The 21832-nt window shown below is 42.0% G+C and overlaps 1 protein-coding gene across 1 annotated transcript; it reads left to right on the top strand.

The window, feature by feature from the left end:
* Positions 1–10116: 10116 nt before the first annotated feature.
* On the top strand, positions 10117–18859 carry FBXO34 (F-box protein 34). The gene is made up of 3 exons (XM_053474668.1): positions 10117–10291; positions 15654–15790; positions 16147–18859. Exons 2-3 carry the CDS (start codon positions 15717–15719, stop codon positions 18248–18250), a joined length of 2178 nt encoding a protein of 725 aa, XP_053330643.1. The 5' UTR covers positions 10117–10291; positions 15654–15716; the 3' UTR covers positions 18251–18859.
* Positions 18860–21832: the final 2973 nt, after the last annotated feature.

The following is a 21832-nucleotide window of genomic DNA, read 5'->3' as shown; positions in this document are numbered from 1 at the left end:
TAATATAAATAATACAAAAAAAATTATAATGTGGGCTGTGATGTCATTGTGACATCACTGGCATGTTCAGGAGGTCCCTAGGAGGACCTCTAACCATTACTGTGTAAAAATAATATATAAAAAATAAAAAAAAATGTAAAAAAATTAAAATAAAAAAAAATTAAAAAAAAATATATAAAAAAAGATAATAAAAAAATTATTAAAAAACCTTACATCCCATTGCCCTAGCATAACATCTAGCCATTATAACCCTCCTGCCCCCGTTCACAACCCCCAAACCCGTTAAGCCATAGGCATACAAATTTTACAAAATTGTACACCTAATAGAACGCTCCCTGGTGCTGGGAAAGTCTGGAAAATCTATATAAATTAGGTATTTCTGAAATCAGGACACCTGAATTAATAAACTTGGAGGGGATTTTCCATCACTTTACCTAATTTTGTGAGGATTCAGAGGGAAAATGTAAAAAAAAATTAGTTTAATTTTCTAATCTTCGCTAGTTTTTACTAAATTTCTCATTCTAAATTTCCAGCTAATCATCCAACTATGGTATCAAACGAAAGCTCTATCTCTCCTTGAAAAAACGATATATAGTTTACATGGGTACACTATTCACAGGAAAAGAGAATCATCGCTAAACCGACATACCCCAAAAATGGCAAAATTGCTCTGGGCTTTGAGGTACCAAAAACCCCTGGGATTGAAGGGGTTAACTAGATGTTTTTACTGTTTTCTTCTTCTACAGTCTATCTCAGTGATGGCGAACGCGTGGCATGCCGAGCCGTCTCTGTGGGCACGCCGTGACTACAGTCATACACTGTAGTCACGGCGTCGGCTCCCGCGCAGGGCCGGCCTTTGGGGTGTGCGACCACACTCCACAGGGCGCCACACTCCAGGGGGCGCCGTGGCGGGGTCCGACGCCGTCGCTCATCAGGGGGGTGCCAACTTGCGGCACCCCTCCAGAGACGGACAGTAATGGAGGAGCAGGTTGAACCCGGCTTAAAATCACTCAAGGGAGCCGGAGGTCTGTTAAAGACCTCCGATACCGCTCCCTTGTGATCCGCGCGGCAACAGCTGCTGTGCGCCGGGGTTTGTCAGATCCCGGCGCACAGCACTGAAGCCGCGCCCACCGCTGTCCGTGCCCTCTGACCCGGAAGAAGACAGAGAAGACAGAAGAACTGAAGAAGAGGAGGAAAAGAAGCTGAAAGGTAGGAAAGCATTAAGTGAGAGTTGATTGGTATATGTGTGGTTTGGTGTATATGTGTGGATTGGTGTGTGTGTGTGTGTGTGTGGATTGGTATATGTGTGGATTGGTAAATGTGTGGGAGTGATGGGTGTTATGCTGTACCATTTCCAATGTCTTTTTCATGATCTAATTATGCTCTAAAACTACATCATAACTCCCATCACTCTCTATACTGTTCCATACAGTGGCAGATCTGGGAGGCAGAGGCCTTGCACCCCCACTGAAGGACTCCTGAAAGGTAAGTGAACTTCAAAGAGGGAGAGGGTAGATAGTTAGGAGGGGGTAGATAGTGAGAAGGGAGTGGGAAAGGGGGTAGATAGGGAGAAGGGAGTGAGAAGGGGTAGATGAGGGAGAAGGGGTAGATAGGGCAGAAGGGAGTGAGAAGGGGTAGGATAGGGCAATCATACTCCTATCATGCCAAGTCTGCGAGTACATCCTGGAATCTGGATATGCCTGGGTATGATAGGAATGTGATTGCTGTTCCGGCGCTCAGCTGTGAAGCGCGCACCACGGGAAGACGGGCGCCTCCCGCTCCCACCGCAGATATTGGAAAGAGCTAATACTTAATTCTCTGTTGTTATTATTTAAGCTCAATAGTTTGCATCTCTTGTTTCCCACAGTCCTCTGAAATGTCCCCTGGGTCCCACTGCCTTTCCTAAAATAATCTCTTTCTATTAATATGTTATATTGATGCATACTGTTGTGTATAGTCATTTTGTACCGAAAAACGTCCTCTCCATGTTTAATATGCAGTGTTGGCACTTTGAGGTCTGCAACTTGTTTTGATGCACAAAAATGGGCACTCAGGCCCAAAAACGTTCGCCATCACTGGTCTATCTCAACCACTCATAAAACATTAACTTTTTAGTGACGTGGGTAGATTAATAGATTACGTCCTCATGGTGGTGGCTTTTTGGAATAGGAGCCAGGCATAAACTGTTGCCCACCGAGTATTGTGCAGCGGACAAGTGCAAAGGTAGTGGGAACAGCTCAGCTGTGTGCGTCGGACTGCCATACACAAGGGAGAATATCCAAGAAAGGCTCCATTGGTTGTCTTTCTCCTGCTCAGGTGATTAGGGACCACACAGGGTTAAGGTGTGAATCCAGGACAGATGGAAAACAATTGGAGTTATAAAAAGGACACGTCGGTACCCATTAACACAACAATTATTATTAGGAATATCTATGGGTGTGTTATGAAACCGCGTTAGATTAAATAAACTCTAATAGACAATGTTTCTGCCTTTTTGTTTCTTGCCTTTTTGACCATGGCAAGACCATGGAAACAAGATTTCTCACTATGAACTGTCTAGTTCCTATTCCTGTAAGGGACCTGTGTGAGCTGGAGGTATGAAGGTCCTTTAGCTGGATAGAAACTAGATCTTTCACCGTAAACCGTTTAGTTCCTATCCCTGTAAGGGACCTGTGTGAGCAAGAGATATGAGTTCCTTTGCAGTATAAGAACTAGGGATTGTTATCCTTGGTATGAAAGTTCTTTAGCTGGATGGAAACTAGATTTCTCACTATGAACCGTCTAGTTCCTATCCCTGTATGGGACCTGAGTGAGCTGGAGATATGAGTCCCTTTGCAGTATAGGAACTAGGGATTGTTATCCTTGTAAAGGACCATTGTTAGCTGAAGGTATAAAAGTCCTTTAGCTGGATGGAAACTAGATTTCTTACTATGAACCGTCTAGTTCCTATCCCTTTAAGGGATCTGTGTGAGCTGGAGAGATAAGGGTCCTTAAGCTGGATGGTAACTAGATTTCTCACCATGAACCATCTAGTTCCTATACGTTAACAGGACCTGGCCCCGATGGAGCAAAAGGTCCTTTACAGGGATAGAAACTAGCTCTCTTTACATGAGTTGGATAGTTCCTATCACTGTACAGGACCTGACCACTAGGGGGCAAAAGCGCCGCTTCTCATCATTTCGGTAGCCATTTTATCGGAGACCCTTCAGTATTTCGTTTTTTTTGGGCTTCAGAACCACGTCAGTAGGACAGCATTTATTTTGTGAAGCTGTTAGCTGTTCGCCTCTTGTTCTGTGTTATGTTTTGGTACCTTAACGTTTTAATAATATGTAGCCTGACGCACATCTCTAAATTGAAGTGACCACATTTTATTCAGAGAATGAACCCCTCTATTACCAGACTTGAACAGTGTTAGAGAGTTAACCCATCTATTACCAGCTATGAACATATTTATGCAGGTCTCTCCAGCAAGAAGAGCTGAGCCGGCTACACCTACTGCATAATTTAATGTGTAAGGAGCCTGAAGAAATCTCGCCCATTTGTCTATACATTATACACAGCTAAGTGCTTCCTGCAACGGAAATTTATTGGGAATGGGCCTTCATAATGTATAGTGAGGTGAAAGAGCTGAAACATAATCCCCCTCCAAACTCTCCTGTCCACTCCTTTAACGAATAAAACCCATTTTCACTGGGGGGTCGGAAAAGCTTTGCAGTTGGATGGCATCAATTTCTTCTCTTGTTATTTTATTGTCTTTATAAATCTTTTTACAGTCTTGCAGGATCTACTCGTGTCGTATACATCCATAAGGTGATTGTGTAATAAAGATATTAGTGAGAATTGGAGCAAATTTGTCTCCAGCCAGCGGGTGGCGCTTATGTGAAGTGGATTTGATATTGGTACATGCAGACACATCAGGGCATTGTGAAATCGAATTCACAATTATTTTAGTATATGCAAATTTGTATTTATTGGAAAAAGACCTAGAGTGCTGGTAACTATCCATAGACTGTATATATATATGTATATATATATATGTATGTGTATATATATATATATGTATGTGTATATATATATATGTATGTGTATATATATATATGTATGTGTATATATATATATGTATGTGTATATATATATATATATATATATATATATATATATAATATTTGCATGAGAGATGCCTTGTGCATTTGGCTTTCATTATTACTGTGGCTTCCAGCCCTGTTTTTGAAATGAAGACGTTTAACCCCTTGATGACAATTGATCCAGGTACATCATGCACTAACATCCAGTTAGTGACAATTGACGTGCCAGGACCATCATGGCTTTAAACGATCCACGTTCGCTTTCTGCACACAAGCGGTTATGCTCTAATGCCTCAATGTCGCAGCATTCAGCAACACCGAGATCGGCATCAGCGGCCATGTGCGGCCCCTCCCGGGGATGATGGCGGAGGCCTTTTTAAAACACATTGGGGTGTTTTGTGACAGTGACAAATACCAGGAGCTGTAAATTCATACCTGAAGCAAAATGTGTGTGGGAAAAAACACAAACGCAAAGTTTGACAAAGACTGGTGGTAGAATTAGTGCATGGAAAGAGTTAAAATATTAGCATTTGAAATACCCTGGGGTGTTTAGTCTTCAAAAATATATGGTTCGATGGGGTAAATTGCATTGGACGGCTTCAAAGGTACCCGAAATGGCACATGGGGGGAAGAATTACCAGATTTAGAAAAAATGGTTTTAAAATAGCAAAACGCTACTAGTACTTATTGCCCTATAACGTGCAGAAAAAAGCAAACACAAAAGCAAATCATAAAAATATTTGTTTTTTCTAAAGTCAGGACAAATAGTATAATCTATTTAGCAGGTTTTTTTATTAGCTTTTATAGATGAGTAAAAGTCAGAAAAAGTTTTCTCAATTTTTCACCATATTGTATACTTGATATGATACAATCAAAATAATCTAAAGAAAGCCCTACGTGTCCTGAAAAAAAACAATATATAACTTGTGTGGGTTCAGTAAACGAGAAAATGACAGCTAAACAGGAGCACAACAGACATGTGAACACAGCCATTGTCACGAAGGGTACAAAAAATAAAATCAGCCATTGTCATGAAGGGGTTAACCAATATTTCTATGACTTCAAGCATCTATGCTTTGATTATATGACCTCATCATCCACTTTTGTGACTAGTAACGTCAACATACAATCTACATACAATCTACGCCTTTTATCTTCAATCTGTAACCTATAGACCTATCATTGAGGGCTCTGGATCCCACAGAAAGGTTGGGAAAAGAATTAAAGTGGATCCAGTGTCAACACTTCCAACTGTTCATCCAGAAATAAAAAAGAGGAATTTTAAACAAGATTGTTCCAATAGGGGAAAAAATCCATCTTGACTCAGTTGACAATACTATTTTTCCTGGATCAAAATTACCCATGTTGAAGTTAACTTGTTATAATGCTACCCTCATTACTAACATGCGTACATACGTAAACAATTACACATGTCATGGAGCCCTGGGATATAAAGTCATATCCAGGCGCTTTATAGTGAGGGGGCAGCTGGAGGTGCTGACCTGGGTCAGGTCTAGGGCACCACCCAAGGTAAATACGTCTCTGCACACAAACTCACTCTAACACAGACACACATTCACTCTTGCACGCATGCACGCAATCATTCGCCTTGCAAAGACTCTGTTGGGCTACTACCATCCCATTACATGACCCAGTTTAGAAGGGGCAATTGCCTGCTTGCCTCTGTTATCTGTAGCTTTAGTTATCCCTAGACAGGACTTTTTTTTATCTGGCCAGAGCCAGAAGGAAGGAACTGTATATCCCCAGGTGGAGAGTGTGGCTTCAGAAGAGGGAGACTGGGGACCTGGTGGTCCTACTACGACACAGGCACTGGTACCTTCTTCATTGATGATTTGGAGCATGGCACACCAGGCTTTAGAAAAAAAAAGAAATACTCAAGCCGCACATGCACACTGGTGGACAAATAGAAACATAGAAAGTGACGACAGATAAGAAACAGTAGGCCCATCCAGTCTGCCCAACCTCTGAGTACTTTCCTTTAGTACTTGCCCTTATCCTATATCTAGATTGGCCTTATGCCTATCCCATGCTTGCTTAAATGACTTTACTATATTAATATGAATAAAAACAAAACAAACAAAAAATTGATATATATTTAATGTAATGCTTTACCGTACACAAGCTATATACAGAAAGTAATTCACATGTTCATGTTATGTTTTACTTTACCATTAGCGATACATATTCTGCATTAACTTTTCAGACCAATCCCTGTTTAAAGAGAGCACGCCTTGGCAGTGAAAAAAAACATACCCACAAGACTAGTTGTAGACCAAAAGGTGCCCTAGGCAAATCGGATCATCCACCTCCCTACAGTGCAACGGGTTTCATGAATGGAGCATTATGGCTACCACATTACTAAGTACATTGATGCCCCACGGGATGGTCTATGGTGCCCTACTGCTAACCCGGCAGTAGGTTCTCCGCATCCACCATCCAGTCTACTGAGAACAGGCTGTCTCATACCTCATACCCTGTACTCAGAAGACACGCGGTGCCGGGTAACGTGAGCTCAGCACGTTGCTCCATAGCAAAAATAGGCTGGTTGGGGAGATCAGAGATTCCTCCTGAAAACTGCAATCAGCCCAATGGGCAGCGGCTCCCCAGGCATAGAATATGCCATTGAATGCATGTATACAAGGCTGGCCTTAGATTAAACACCCCAGGCTTTAGTTTATGCAGACACCAGTCCAACTGTTTCTTCAGAAAGTCCTCCTTTTATACTGTACGGAACCGAGAGACTCTTGTTAAAAACTCCTCACACCTCATTTGCATTATTTCAAAAGTGGGTTAAATTCAATAGGATCTGCTGACTTAATTCTCCTCCGCAGGGGGCTACACTCAGGGGGCTATTGATCAATCGTCTGCATTTAAGACAACGGGCAGTTATCCATTCAAGCGTATCAGTGTCGAACCTTATTTGATACGGATGTTGTTTGCGTCCAGACGCAGAGACCAGGAGATGACGAGGCTTTGGGGAATTCTTATTAAGCAGCTCAATTTCCATTAAGAGTGTAAATAGAAAGAGAGCCTGGCATGCTCATTGTAGGCCATTATATTATATTGCACTGTAGCGCATGCGCATACACGCTTATACTCATTATTATTGCACATAGACAAATAATGCTTCTATGTTGCCGAAACATGCGCAGTAGAGGACATCACTTGATGGTTGATTTTAGATTATTCCTTTTAAGATTATTTTAAGATAGGATGTATGTAGGTTCAGCCCAAAGGCAACTCCCCCCACCCGCCGACATACATCATATCTCTCTGCTCCGTGTCTTTAAGGTGCACAGTGCCTTTACTGCATGCTATGGAGCGTGTGATCGCGCAGCACGCAGTCTGACACAGTCTAAATAGGCTGGTTGATCAGAGGTCTCCCTTCTATCCAGGGGTCGGCACCGACATGGCTCATGGTGGACATTTACTGGAGTCTGTGGTGGACAATTTAACGATGTTCTATGGACCTTCACAGCCACTGGTGTCCTTGTACGGACACTTTGCCTATCCCCGCATGTATCTGGTCTCAGTGGCACACCGTGGGGGGGGCCTGATTGCCCAAGAGGCAAATACGTTGCTGGGCGGGAGGTCAGGAATGCAATCTGTCAGAATCCATTGCTGGAGTTACCGTCAGTGTATCAGGCCTCAGGGACATTACTTCATTAAGTGCCAGAGGTGAGACCGACACAGAAGGCGATTTACTTGCCCAGCACAGTAAGGAAACGCCACACGCTGAGTGGTGAAATATAATGATCACTAGTCCCTTTAAATACACCATAAATTGCATATAGATTACAGTGCCCCTCTAAAAGTGCTGCGCCACGTGGACTATTGGAAGAAGCAATGACACTTGAACAGAATAAATGAATGACATTAAAGGGCCAGTAAATGTTTAAAATGATGTTGGCTACTGGGATTGAGATGGGGCAACCTTCTTCCACACATGGCAGAAAAGGTCCATGCAAGGAGATGAATGGTGGCACAGCTGGTGGGCAGGAGATCAGCGAGTGCCGTAAATGTTTTATGCCATTTGGAGCCGTTCATTTGGGAAGCCCTCACCCCTGTGACGGCAACAAAACCCTTTCTCAAACCGTGTCTCGTGAACTCGGGCTAGCCCAAGCAAACGGCGCACAATTTCACATTATTAAAGGATTATTTGGGAGCAGGTCCAAGCATGAAAACTTAATGAGGACGCTACTAATTATATATTTAGTATTTAACTAAAGTGGACCTACAATTATTCTTGAAAACAAAAACACTGTTAAAACACGCAGTTCTGCATGGCATCCGTGAGTGATCTTCTCGCTTACGGGAATAATGCACCGGAATAATTTATGGAGCTCTCATCTCTACTGGGGCAAGGAGGCTAATAGACAGCGTGATCTTTTGGTCACCTGTGGCTATCGGGAATTGCAAGGCGGCTGACAAGTTTTAGAAGATATCAGGACTGACAACATAAATAATCATTTTTAGGTAGACTCACCTTTAAATGTACAGTCAGCCATCATTTAATGCATATGGGAGCTGCGCGTATAAATGAATGTTTTTTTTTATATTTAAACATATAGAGATTGTGAATATTCACCCCAGCTGTTTGCCTCTCCAGCAATCACATCTCCCACCTTGATGCGCATGCACGGGGTGCTCTTTTATTTGCACAATTTCATTCATAAACATATTAACCGCAGTTTATATGGATGTTATATTAGGCCATCCTTATACACAGAATGCATTCTGAGCTCTTAGAAATGGGCATCATGTGTGCTGAGATGGGTCACAGATGCTGTACTGTAACAGCCTGCATCAGTACGCCAAAGTCATGTTGGCATTACCCACCGGGCATTGGCCTGGAGTGCAGATGGCAAGTCCAGGCCTGGATCTGGGTGCCAAAGAGGCCCTATCCCCGCTAAAGCTATATGGATTTGGTTTTAAATAACTGCCAGGACTGATTTTTAACCCTAATCTATCTTGATGACATCCCGGCCACCTCCAACATAAATCATGGTCTAGAGTCTACCCCTAAACCTAGAGGCACAGTGCAGCCATCATATGCAGTCGTTGACATAATAGCTACGTGGTCCCTATAATCCCCCATTACATTTGCCCCTTTGCCGACCCCCAGCTATTTTTCATGCAGGAGATGTATTTAGCCGGACAAGTCTCCTTACACGTGATACACCTATTGCCAATCAGCTCCAGTACTGGCTCAGCACATGCTTCAGACCCCATGCCCAGAAAGCTTGAGTTCAGTGACATCATCAGACCATGTAAGGGCATCTGCCGCTACTACGTCCAGCGAGCGCTTGCATTTTTCTTTACATTTGACAGAATGGATATTAGTATCACAGATAACTTTTACATGCATTCTTCTTCGGTGGGCTGTCAGGGGCAGTTAAAGGTGTTTACAGAAGCGCAGAATGTAACGGGAGATCAGACCCATCCGGACCATCTAGTGAGCTCATTCCTGACGTAAAGACTCACACTTTAATCATTGTCTTAGATTGAGGAGGCATATGCCTGTGCCATGTATATTTAAATTTCATCGCAGTATTAAGCGCCATAGTGTGGGATGTACGTGTAAAACCGCATTGTACGCCATATCCCTCAGCAGTGCACACTGGGATGCCAATACACCCAGAAATCCCTCACACTCAGATATCCCTTACTAGAAAATATTTACTACTGATTTCAGAGGGTGTTTTGCATACGCTGGTGTTTAGTGATGGGTTAAATTGTAAGCCATGTGAAACACTAACAGGGTAAATAAGAGCCCTGGAACAGGCTTCTTGCATAATGTGAACATCTCCCCAACTAGGCAGCAGCAGGGCGCGCTCCCGTCACATGAAGCTCTATGAGTGGCGCGCGTTCCCGCTCCAGGTAGAGTATAACCGGGAGGGTGATGGAAAGAGGCTGCCTTGCTTTGATTGACAACTTCCTGTAACCAATGAGAGGCAGCCGTTTGGTTTCTTATAGTGACGTCCCCCCTTTTTGCTATTATCCACCTCATTCCATCGGTTTCGGTGTTGCTGCTTACGCGGTTGTTGGTACCTTCGGCTTATGGTACCGGAGGGATAGTCTGAAATAAAGCCGTTAGCGGCAGCCGGGAAGTTGTGAATTCGTTGCGTTTAGGCGGGTATTATTTTTCCTTTCCTGTGTGGCTCGGCTCGCCGTTAGTAGTCACGGTAAGAAACGCTGGGGATGGTCGGGCCTCTGTTGCATTTTTATGCACTTAGCTGGGGTTGTGTTGGACGTAGGCCTCGGCCTCGGCCTTTCCTGGTGACTGGGGCGGGCTTTATGCATTCAGTCTTGGGCTATGCTGTTGGTGAGCAGAGGGAAGGTTAAGGCCTGTCTGGAGGATGTGGAGTGGGGGTTCGCCTGTGTGTCATTCGGTGTGTAGACGGCATGTCTATAATGTGTGCAACAGGCAGGAAAGCCTGCCGAGGCAATGCATACAACGGGGAGCAAGAGCGGGGCTCCCGGGGGAAACGGCTCCTGAATGGGGTGTTCGGAGGCGTATGTATGTATGTATGTATGTATGTATGTATGTATGTATGTATGTATGTATGTATGTATGTATGTATGTATGTATGTATGTATGTATGTATGTATGTATGTATGTATGTATTTTCGTTTACACAAGGGGTGTAGGTGTTCCTGTAAACAGCTTCCCAGGTAGCCAGATCCTTATCCTACACAAGCCAGGATACCATCAACCGCTGCAGGGAAAGCTGTGTATGTGTGTAATATATATTTATATATCTATATGAGTCCTCTTTGTTGAGGTTTTGTGTAACATTTGTTTACTAAAAAGTATGTAAATAAAATGAGTCTGTGGATAGAGTATAAAGTAAATGCGCCTTTTTGCTACTATGGCTGTGACATTTTAATGTATATTTAGTGTTTTTAGTTTTCCCAACTAATTATTTGTGCGTGCAAAATATAAATTGTGAGCTGCAGATCATACAACACTTTAGGGTACAGAAAATGCCACATAGGACAGAACAAGATATGTGTGTAAATTATGGAAAAAGTGAGTGTGTGAATGAAAAAGCTCCCCGTTGTTGTTTATGGGTACATCAGTGAGTTTTTCATTATAATGGTTGGTAATTCAGGTCTCTACATTTCAATAAGTGTTAATTTTCTCCTTGCATTGTCTTTATCATGCCTGCGCAGCATCTTCTAGACAGTGTCCTTCTTGAATGGCAGAGAGGTCACCTCTGTGTTTAGAGCAATAAGTTGGGTCATTTATATTCTGTTGTCGCCATTATGCTTTATATATTGAATGGTGTACATTGTCGTTTATTTACATACTTCAGTAGATTTTGATGCTATTGTCTTATGTGTTTCCCTGAACCTCTTAAGCTACGTCGTAACTGGTTCCTGGTAATTTTATTTATATCTCGTGCAGTTGTGAGATTCGTTGGTACTTTATATACTTGAGAATTATTGCCTGATTTCACTGTTTTCGTGTAATGGGTACAGTAGGTTGGTCGAGCGGCATGGTTGTGTTTTGTATTTGGGTATTCGGCGTTGGTGGTGATATTAACATGCCCGCGCATGTGATCAAAGTTTCTCTGAGAGTACGAGGTCTACAATTATGTTTATTTCCAGTGGAGGAGAGACTTGCTGAAGCAGCAGCCTGTAAAATACCCGTTTACTGCACACAAACACTTCTTATGGGGTGTTGGACCGGTTTTATTATTATTATTATTATTATTATTATTTATTATTACTATAGGCTTATGTGGACACTAAGCCATGTCCTAAGTGTCAGTGTTTTAGGAAGGGTAGTCCCTCTTTGCTTTCCAAATGTCCCAGGTCTAAAAATCTCCAGTGACCACTTTAGATAGGTGGGCTTCCCGGCATCTTGTGAAGTTCTGAAGGTTGGGGGATGCTCTGTGAAACAAAACATGAAGTCCTATTTTGGGAGCAGCGCAAGTCTATGGGGATGTACTAACCGAGAGAATACGACCGCTTCCAGACCTTTCGAAGTGTTTCACGTAGGTCTCCTAAACACGGCGTCACACGTTTACTATGACGTGTTATGTAGGGCAGCCGTGATGTCGCGTCTGTGATGGGAGGAATGCTGTAACGTGCGAGACCTTATTCTGAATCTAACATAAAAGGATACTTATCGGACGTAGAAAAAGGAAAGTAGTTCTGATGTAAATTGTGTATGTGATGATTCCTTTACCAATAACACTTAAACTGTATGGTCAATGCAAACATCAGTTTAAACACCGCTTCACAATGGGGATTGGTTCCATTCCGCATGAATAAGTGAACAGTTCTTTTAATATTGATAACTAGGTTTTTATCTGGGTCACAGTTCTATTTCATGTGATTCTTAAGCTATTTAAAGGTGTTGTTCCACTGACTCTAATTAAATGCAGCATGAAAAAACCTAATTCCCAGTGCTTCTGGATATCCAGACATTTCCTTGGATTAAATCATGTCGAATTTCTCCTCGTTCAGTTTCTCGAGGGAATGCTTAATTGTCTAGTGACACAGACAGTAATAGATTGCATAGAGACCGAACTTTACAACAGTCCTCTCCAGCTAATTATTTACTTAACATGTCAGAGAGCAAAGTCAATGTACAGTAACTGGTGTCAAGGGTGAGTCTGAACACCTTTCTAAAATTCTAAAAGTAGAATATTGGCCTTGCAATATTTATTGTGAATAAAAAATAAAGTACATAACAAAAATAACTTGGAGAAGCAGACACACTATGGACATTTACCCATCTCGGCAGAATGTGCCTTTATTAATGCTGAAGACCATGTATGAGTTCTCGATCCAAAACATGACTTACGAGCACTGTTCTCGTGGATGCCAAAAGGAGACGATTCAAGCTGATTTTGCACTTTTCCGAAATCATAATTTTTAAAGTACAATACTCAAAATAAACCTACGTTTATGGATATAATGCTGAAAGCTGTGATGGCAATGGTTCTCCTTTAAGTCCATCTTGAGCACGAGGGAGCAGTGGGGGTTTGTGCTGTATGTTAACACGGTTTTGATTTTTGAGGAGTTATATCCCCCTCTTTAAATTGCTGACTTCTTCCAGTATGGTGTGTTGGATCCCTCATACGATCTGATCATGTGATGGCTTATAGTTGCTGTTAATCCACATACTCGGATGCTATTCAACGGTCAAATGTCTTTGGATTTTGCAGTGTTTAACCACACCTAAGAAAACCCATTACACAATGTACATCTCATTCCTTCGCACTGTCGCTGTAGATTGCAATTCTACCACACCCTGCTCTTTTATTATGCACTCAGATGTTTAGTTCTTACTCTTCAGCTTTTAAGCTGAGATATTAAAGTCCGTAACAGAAGCAGAACGTGCTGAATCACCATCTTTACGTTGTTTTTAGTGTTTGAGAATGTTACCTGTGTTAGAATGCAGCTTTCTTCTCTGGAAGACTTCCCATTTATTTTTGTAGGTCCCAGATGAAGATTATTCATTACTCTTCCCTCGCCAACGCCATAATATCTTGCGTGGCACATGCATCTGACTTGAAATTGCATAATAAAACCTTGACGTAAGCAGTAAACCTGCTGTCAAGGTTCACAAGTTTGTGAAACTTCACCCCTGAAACACCCTTTTTGTTTTGTGTAGTCCAACCCCCCCCCCAAAAAATAAGCAATGTTTAAAGCAAAAGAATTTATGTAGACACTCAAATTATTGCACGTTCCTGTCCCCCTAAATACAGTCATCCCAGCAACAACATTAGAGAGCGCTGTGAATGAATCAAAAATCTATGACTATTACAAAGCAAATCCCGTACAGTATCACGTATGTTTGTTTTTAAGCCTTTAGTGAATATTTTCATGAATGACAAACAAGCCTGGACATCCCAAGATGCCCCGGCGTACAAACAAGTCCCTGAAACGTTAATGCTGTAAGATCGCGATGTGAAGAGCCTGTCGACGTTAGTCATTTTTTCCTATATTCTATTAGCAGAATCCAAGATTGTTTCATGTGGTATCCACCCATTTTATTTGGCCGACAGCTCCGCTGCCATGAAAATAAAGCTGATTGTTCTCAATACAGCGCGTATGTTCTTTGGCAGAGATTATACGTGCAAATAATAACACGGACCCAGCCTGCACCGGACTGCGCGTTTATTACTTGGGAACCTTGTAAAGGGAAATTGCTTATAATAAGCGTTTGATAAGTTCTAATGCCTTCTGTTTTCAGCCCTTCAGTTGGTTTGTTTATTAGAATGAAATTGGCACAAATCTCTGATTATAGTAGCCGCGGTACTGGTCTAGAAGACTACAGGCGAGCAGGTTACGATGCCTAAACTCTGGGAATATGTGCGCCCACGGTTACCCTGAAGATGGGGGGTGGGGGCCGTAAGGACTCTCGCTCACAAGCCACATTAGATAAAAAGGGACGCACTCGGTAATTTGCGTTTGGTCTGTGTGTGTTGTGATAGGCTTCAGCGGCTTTCTGTTTTGTGGCTGATAAGTCGTGTCAGTGCAGATACTTGGATATAGACTGTCCAAGCCGTTGGTTTATACATTGACTGTTATATCTAAGTGGTAAATTGGAACAAGTCCTTCGCCACTCTTCTATTTTGTGTAACACCTTTCCCTCTTCTCCCCCAGCTATGCTGTAAAGAAATGTGTAGTTTCACTTTAATAATTGGGAAACAATTGTAATTTATTGTAAAGCTCATGGATTAACGTGCTCTCGCCTGACAATGAAACCTCTTCATTGCTGAATATTGTCAGTAGTTTCACGCTTCCATGACACTGTGTATGTGTGCGTGCGCACGGGTTTTTTTTTTTTTATTTTTTTTTATTTTTTTGCTGTAATATCTTGTGATGGCCACTTCCATTTATTTCAAAACAAATGCTTGTCGAGCACAAGAGCTAACAAGTAAACAGTATAAGGATTGTTTCGAATGTGACGTTCAGATATAACATGTCTTAATCCAGCATAGTGGGACTAACACCTTTTTGATAGAATAGATTTTATTTTAAAGAAAATAAAAAGGGGGGGGGGGATGACAAATAGTGTCCATACATACAGTGTCCATATACATGTGGCTATAACATATTGGTTACGGTACATTCATACAGGTGGCGTGATAAAGCAATATAAGATGCATTTTACGATGTCCATCCCAAATGGCTTATGTGATGTTTGACCAAATAAATTGGGTATAATCCAGTATGTTTAGTGTGTTTCAGGTGAGCTGTCCCATCACGTGTAGCTACGGGTCCCATATGGCATGAAATTTATGGGGGCAGTTTTGTGAATTGTACAAAACAAAATATGCCCAAGGAGTGCAGTTTTGCGTCTGACCATAAGTATAGGCAACTGATGCCAAAGTAGTTATAGACCAGAACTAATGAGATCTCTTCTTGCGGTAATATTTGCTAAGAAGTACCGAAACATCAGGTTGTGTGCATGAAATAGTATTATTTAGGAAGCGGCGTCTTTATGGATAGTTTGTGGACTTTATGGGTCATGGACACTTATGGCATACGTGGTTAAATAACTTTCCCTCCTCTTGCTAATAGGTGAAGCACACGCACGCGCAGAATGGACTGGCTGTGACGGTGCGCCATGTGCAGGCTGGTAGGATGAGTTCCTGCAGAACCGGCCTCCACAGGGAACCACCGGACCCTTCCTCCTTTACCTGCCAACATGTTAAGTGGTAAGTCATAATGTCGGTGCACATTTTGGTCAAAAGCAGACATTTATATTGGGAAGCAAAAAAACAAAACTCTTCTGAATGCAGAGTATCAATTGGACGCTGGGTGCGCAGCAATATCTCGCACGCTAGTATAAGCAAGCGATCCTTCTGAAAATAAAAACTTGCAAGTGATAGACCGAACCATTTACATAAATCTAAAAGAGGAGAATAGATGTTCTAAAAACCAAAGACCAATACTTTTTTCTAGTATATTTTATTTACCTCTCTGTTCCTTTTGCGTTACAGGAGTACTTTTCCATGCCAGAAATTAACATGTTGCTTTACGTTCTCTTTATGTTTTTTTTTCCCCATTTCAGGCTTTCTGGAACACATCTGGAGCTGTATCATAAGTTGCAGAAAAGAGAATCCCCTATAGAAATCCGATCCAATCGAGGCATGCATCTCAACAACCAGAGTTCTGCCAAGGAAGAGAAATGTAAAGGCTCTCCCAGAAATGGCTCTTCTAACGAACAACCCCGCAGACCACTTGGGGCAATTTCCCAGAATACTATGTGCAATACGGCAGCGACGGGCCCTACAAATGGCTTTGAGGTCAGAACAAAGAATGTTCAGTCTGCAGAAGTACACCCGGGCGTTCAGGAGGAGGAGGAGGAGGAGGACGAGGACGGCCCTCTGGATATATGTGCCATTATCAAACCTGGAAACACAAAAGAAAAAATTGCCTTCTTTGCAGCTCACCATTACAGCAATGATCGCAATAGCTCAATGAAAATAAAATGCACGGGCGATATGAATGGCAGAGCAGCTAAAAGGAGGAAAAAATCAGTGGATCTAAAGAAAGTGAAGAATCAACTGGAAAAAATGCAGGAAGTCCGTCAAAAATACTTCTTGTCTGAACCTTACCCACATGGAGTTGAAAACTGTTCGATTAACTGCGCCACAGATTGTGATGGAATTATTACAGGTAGGCCTCTTTCTGTGATAGAGATAGTGGCTTCCTTAGAACAAAGGGCAAGTGCATTAATTTCTGACTGTGCTAAATCTCTCACCAACCACCATGCTTCAAGACTTGGAGCTTCAAAATGTTCCCTCCCAGGTCCTATGTCGCTGCCTCTTGGAGCCTGCGAGGAGCTATTGGACACAGACTGTTCAGATAAGACCAAACAAGAGTCGGTATGCGTCTTAGAAATGGTTGCAAAACTGGAGTATGAGTGCTTGAGGCGCCAAAGTGAGCGCGACTCAGGGGGGCTTTCAAGGAGCAACAGCTTCAGAAGGAACGTTGGGAGGATGCTGCTTACAAGTGGCCCTCAGCCCGATATTAATGGTTCTCTGAATTTATCTGCTGCACAAAGTGACATTGAGGAAAGCATGGATCCTCCTCTAATGGAAGAAAGTATGCTGCAAAATAAGGATGGAAGTTTTCTTGTGAAATCATTTGGAAATTGTGCTCAAGTTCATCCTCAGGAAGAACATATCCCACCTGTAGAAGATCTTTATGCTGGGGAAGAGGGTCTGGAGCTTGTTGGGGGAACCTATTTCACAATTAGAACTACTGCTGATGCCAAGATAGTGGATCCTTGTAAGTATTCATCTTCTGTGGCCCAAGAACTGCCCGCGATGCCGAATATTTGTCCCAGAGCTGTGAATGAGAATGTTTTGGGTTTCTGTGATTTTTCTGACCCGGTTATTAAGGCTGGAGATGTATCGATGCATACATTAGGAAATCAAGCAATTGGATGCAAACCAGACAAACCCGTAACATGCGACCCAAGCCCAGGGACATTATTTTTCCAGCATGATCAGACCGTTCAAAACCATGCACATATAGAAAGTAATTGCGAAGTAAAGTTACTGGCAGAGCTCCAGAAGGAAAATGCTTTTGACAATACTCTGTGTATACAGAATAGCTTGCTGATTGCACAGTCGTCTGATTCTATATCTTCACTTGGAAGTGTATCTCAGGTACTTGACACCTCCTCTCTTAAAAAAACTGTGTCTCAAGATTTCTTGGAAACCCGCTTTAAAATCCAGCAGCTCTTGGAGCCTCAGCAATACGTTATCTTATTGCCACACCACATTTTAGTGAAGATCTTTAGGTTTCTACCTACTAGAACCCTGGCAGCTCTAAAATGTACCTCCTGTTACTTCAAATTCATCATTGAACACTATGACATCCGACCGTCAGATTCTCTGTGGGTTCGTGACCCGCGCTACAAAGATGACCCTTGCAAGCAGTGCAAGAAAAAGTATGTGAAAGGGGATGTGTCTCTGTGCTGGTGGCACCCCAAACCTTACTGCCAAGCTTTACCGTACGGGCCTGGTTATTGGATGTGCTGTCACATGTCCCCTAAAGAGAGCCGTGGCTGTAAAGTTGGTCTTCATGACAATCGTTGGGTGCCGGCTTGTCACACCCTAAACAGAAGCATCTGCAAGAAATCTGAGTCGGAAGAGGACCAGTGACGTTCGTGGAATGGATTTTCATGCCCTGTGCTTGTTTACATTGTACATAATCATATTTTTGCGGGGCTGCGAAACTGCACATAATTTAAGAAACAAAGAGCCTTTACCTTTCACTTTAACTGGCTGTTTAGCTCTTTTTATGTAAATATAATCAGGTGTGTGTGTATATATAAGATCTGTTGCTAGCTGATGCAGTGTAATCTTCTATGTGGCTATGTAGTTCTCGTGGCTAACGGTATGTGTGTGAAGGCGTGTGTCTTTTTCCATCCTTTTTTTTTAAATGTCTTTATTAATCGTTTATTTTTTTTTTTTGCGTTGAGCTGGAGTTAAACGCGAAGCAGTTCATTGTGCACAGACCACCAGAACTCCAGTGGTTACATCTGTATATCTTGTAGAATATTGTTTCTAAAAACGAGAATCTAAATACATATATATATTGCTTGAAGCAGTTAAAGGAGTTATTGGTTTAACTGGATAACAATCAGACCAGAGCCGGTGTCTGAAATACTGTGACAAGCGGATACATGAGGTGACTTATTGTGTTGTGACAGAGCGTAAGGAGAACGTTGTCTGGCTTTACTTCAATAAAAATGTGCGTTCTAAATCTAACTTTCATTTGGTTTTGAAGTAATAATAATAAAAAAAAAAGTGCGTTTAAGCTCTTTTTTTTTTTTTTTATTGTAGTACATGTTTCCCAAGTTTTATTTTGTTTTGTTTATCTCTGAAAAGAAACTGAGGATAATTGGGCACTGGGTATAAATTTGTTTGCTCTACAGTTAACACTCTAGTTAAGTAATTATAAATATAAAAATAATGTTGCCTATTTAAAAAAAAAAAAAAAAAAAAAAAAAAAAAATGAAATCGTATGTGGCCCTGATTTGGTGTTGGTAGATCGGGGCTAGCGGCCTGTATTTTTCCTGAAGTATGCGTCCATGTGCAAACCTGCAGCGTAAGATCCGGATCGGAGTGTAAGCTCAGTGCTGCGGTTTGTGGCGCCCCTGAACCCCTCCGCTTCCCAGTGTGTATCGCCAAACATGAAGCCATTCCTTTGCTGTGCCCCGGAACATGGTTAAATTGATGCATATGGAATCATGCAACGTGTTATAGGAATGCAATAACATGGATTATGTATCTTTACTAGAACTCATTCAATATGTGACGCTAAACCATGGAATAAAAATTACCCTTGTATGTTGTTTGCATTGCTCCAATGAGTTTCTATGAGCTGGCCATCTTAATGAAATAATTTAATGCATTTTCACACTTGCTCATGGAGTTACTTGAAACGGGCATCTTCTGTTGGCCGAGATGTCGCCAGAATCCCCGGAGGGAACGTAATCTGGGAGGAATTGATGCTGTTGGGCTTTCAAAAAATATCTTATAGTTCTGGCCCCTTTTTTTCTGTTTGGGGGGAGGGATCGGTGTAGCTTTTTCCAAAAGGATAATTGGCCTGTGCTATAGAAGTAGGGGCCGATCCCTATGTGAATGTTGAAAAAGGAAAAGCAGACATGAATACAGTGTATTCAAATGTAGCCAAACAAAAAACAATCATGCATACAGCAAGCTTGTGTTTTTTTTATCATAGAATTATGTGCCGTTTTAAATCTCACATCTGTCAAATTGTGACCCTGTTTGTATGTGGTTTTTAAATATTTAAAGTGGTTGTCTTTGTGGCTTGATGGACATGTCGCTGGTACTGCCAGACTGAAATAGAATCTGAAGTACTTACAGTAATTCCACTTAATGCACAAGTCTCTGGATATGGAAGAAACAATGATGGGACGTTTTTATATATATATATATATATTTTTTTTTCCCTTGTGTACTACCAGGCAGATGCTTCACCTTGAGAACCTCACCTCTGTGACTTGCTAGTCTGATATTAATTATGCCACCAGGGGCTTGCTGGCCGTGTACAAGCAACGGGCAATTATTTATAGAATGGAATGTGTGGAGTTTTTTTTGTTATGTTTTTCCTGAGTTTTTTTTTTATATGTCTGACTTTGGAATGGGTCTTTACTGCACTAAACAAACGCTTGCCGGGGCAGGCCTTACCACGGCGAGGTTCACGTTTTGGGTTGTGATTTTTATTTTTAGTGGAAGCCCCTGTTATCAGATTTATGGCCCTGGTGGGATAAGCTTTCAAAGTGCACGTGTATAGAGGGAGAGCGTCTGAAGCAGAGAATGCCGTGTGAACCCCCATGTAACATGTTCAGGGTATTGTATGTGGGATTTGGGTACTATGTGTGTGATATGTGACCATGTTACTGGGCATTGTGGAAGGAGTGGGCCCAGCACCTATGCCTTTAATGCTGTCAGCAGGTGTATTATGGTTCCTATTGCATGATCGGATCTCTGGCATGCCATCTATAAATATGCTATTAAGTTATTTTAGGTTTGCTTGTTTCTTTTGTCTTATAATATTAACTTGTGTAATAAAAGGCCATTGAGAAGAAACCCGAAGCCTTGTCTTCCCATGAATGATTTAGCAGATGGTTGTCTGTTAGACAGGTGTTATATTGCAAACTTGGGTCCTTTTAACCCTGCCGGTAGTGCCATGAGGTATCATATCCCTCGAACATTGTAAAAATGTTAATACATACATACATTCCTGGTACTGGAGATAAAGTTAAATACACATTACCAGTGTCCTAATAATACATGGACTTTGGCAGTTTTTTTTCCTGTAACATTTGATGAAGAAAAAAACTATTTTATTTGGCATTGGTCGGGGAAAAATAAAATTACATATTTATTAGTGAGTGCACTTTGTTAATTTAGAGAAGTGCCTTTTAAATTGTGTCTTGTAAGGGGACACTCCACTGTATGCTTTAATTCATATAAATAGCAGTCTGGTCTTATTTTTATAAATAAACTTTCCTATAGAAATGTCCCTTTGCCTACTGAACACGTCTCCCTGCCCGTTATATTTTCCATGTTTGCGTTTGCATTTGCCCCCAACTCCCGGCTATTTTGCGTGTTGGTGATGCGTTCACCTGAGCACTTGTAGATGTGAGATAGTTGGCTCCAGCGCTGGCTCCGGGATCAGACAGTCTCTAACCCATACCTACCCCCCCATATGCGGAATGCATTGCCCATCGCCAATGAATTCAAGCAGCTAACTGGGGGGCAAGAAATGCTAAACCATAGTATAGGCGAGTCGGCACGCAAATAGTATTTAAATACCAGCATCCTTATACACAAGGTACGCCCCAGCCTACCCTTAAGCAACAGTAGCGATGGCAACAAACCTCTAGTCTTATCTGCTGGAGTCCTCTCGCTCCTGTATAATAGGAGCCAACTTCATACAATTCGACTGAACCATACATTAAGCCGAGTCTACAGAATTTTTACAGGACGAGCTGTTAGGTTTGGTGCTTCATAATTCGTAGTGATGTTGGGCGGGTGAAACTGCAACCCCAACATCCGATCAGTGGCAGGAATTGATAGCATGGAGGAGGGCAGCTATAGGCCCTTTGCTTTAACAAATGCACATTAAGGTACTCAGCCCACTTTAGTATGCATTCTCTGGTGGGGCTGTCAGGAACAGCCAATTGTCCTTTTAACATTTAATAGATGTTC

This window comes from Spea bombifrons, chromosome 9 (genome assembly GCF_027358695.1).
Source record: "Spea bombifrons isolate aSpeBom1 chromosome 9, aSpeBom1.2.pri, whole genome shotgun sequence".
In the NCBI taxonomy this organism is placed as follows: domain Eukaryota; kingdom Metazoa; phylum Chordata; class Amphibia; order Anura; family Pelobatidae; genus Spea; species Spea bombifrons.
Note: the sequence above shows the minus strand (reverse complement) of the source record. Positions and strands in the feature narration are given on the sequence as shown.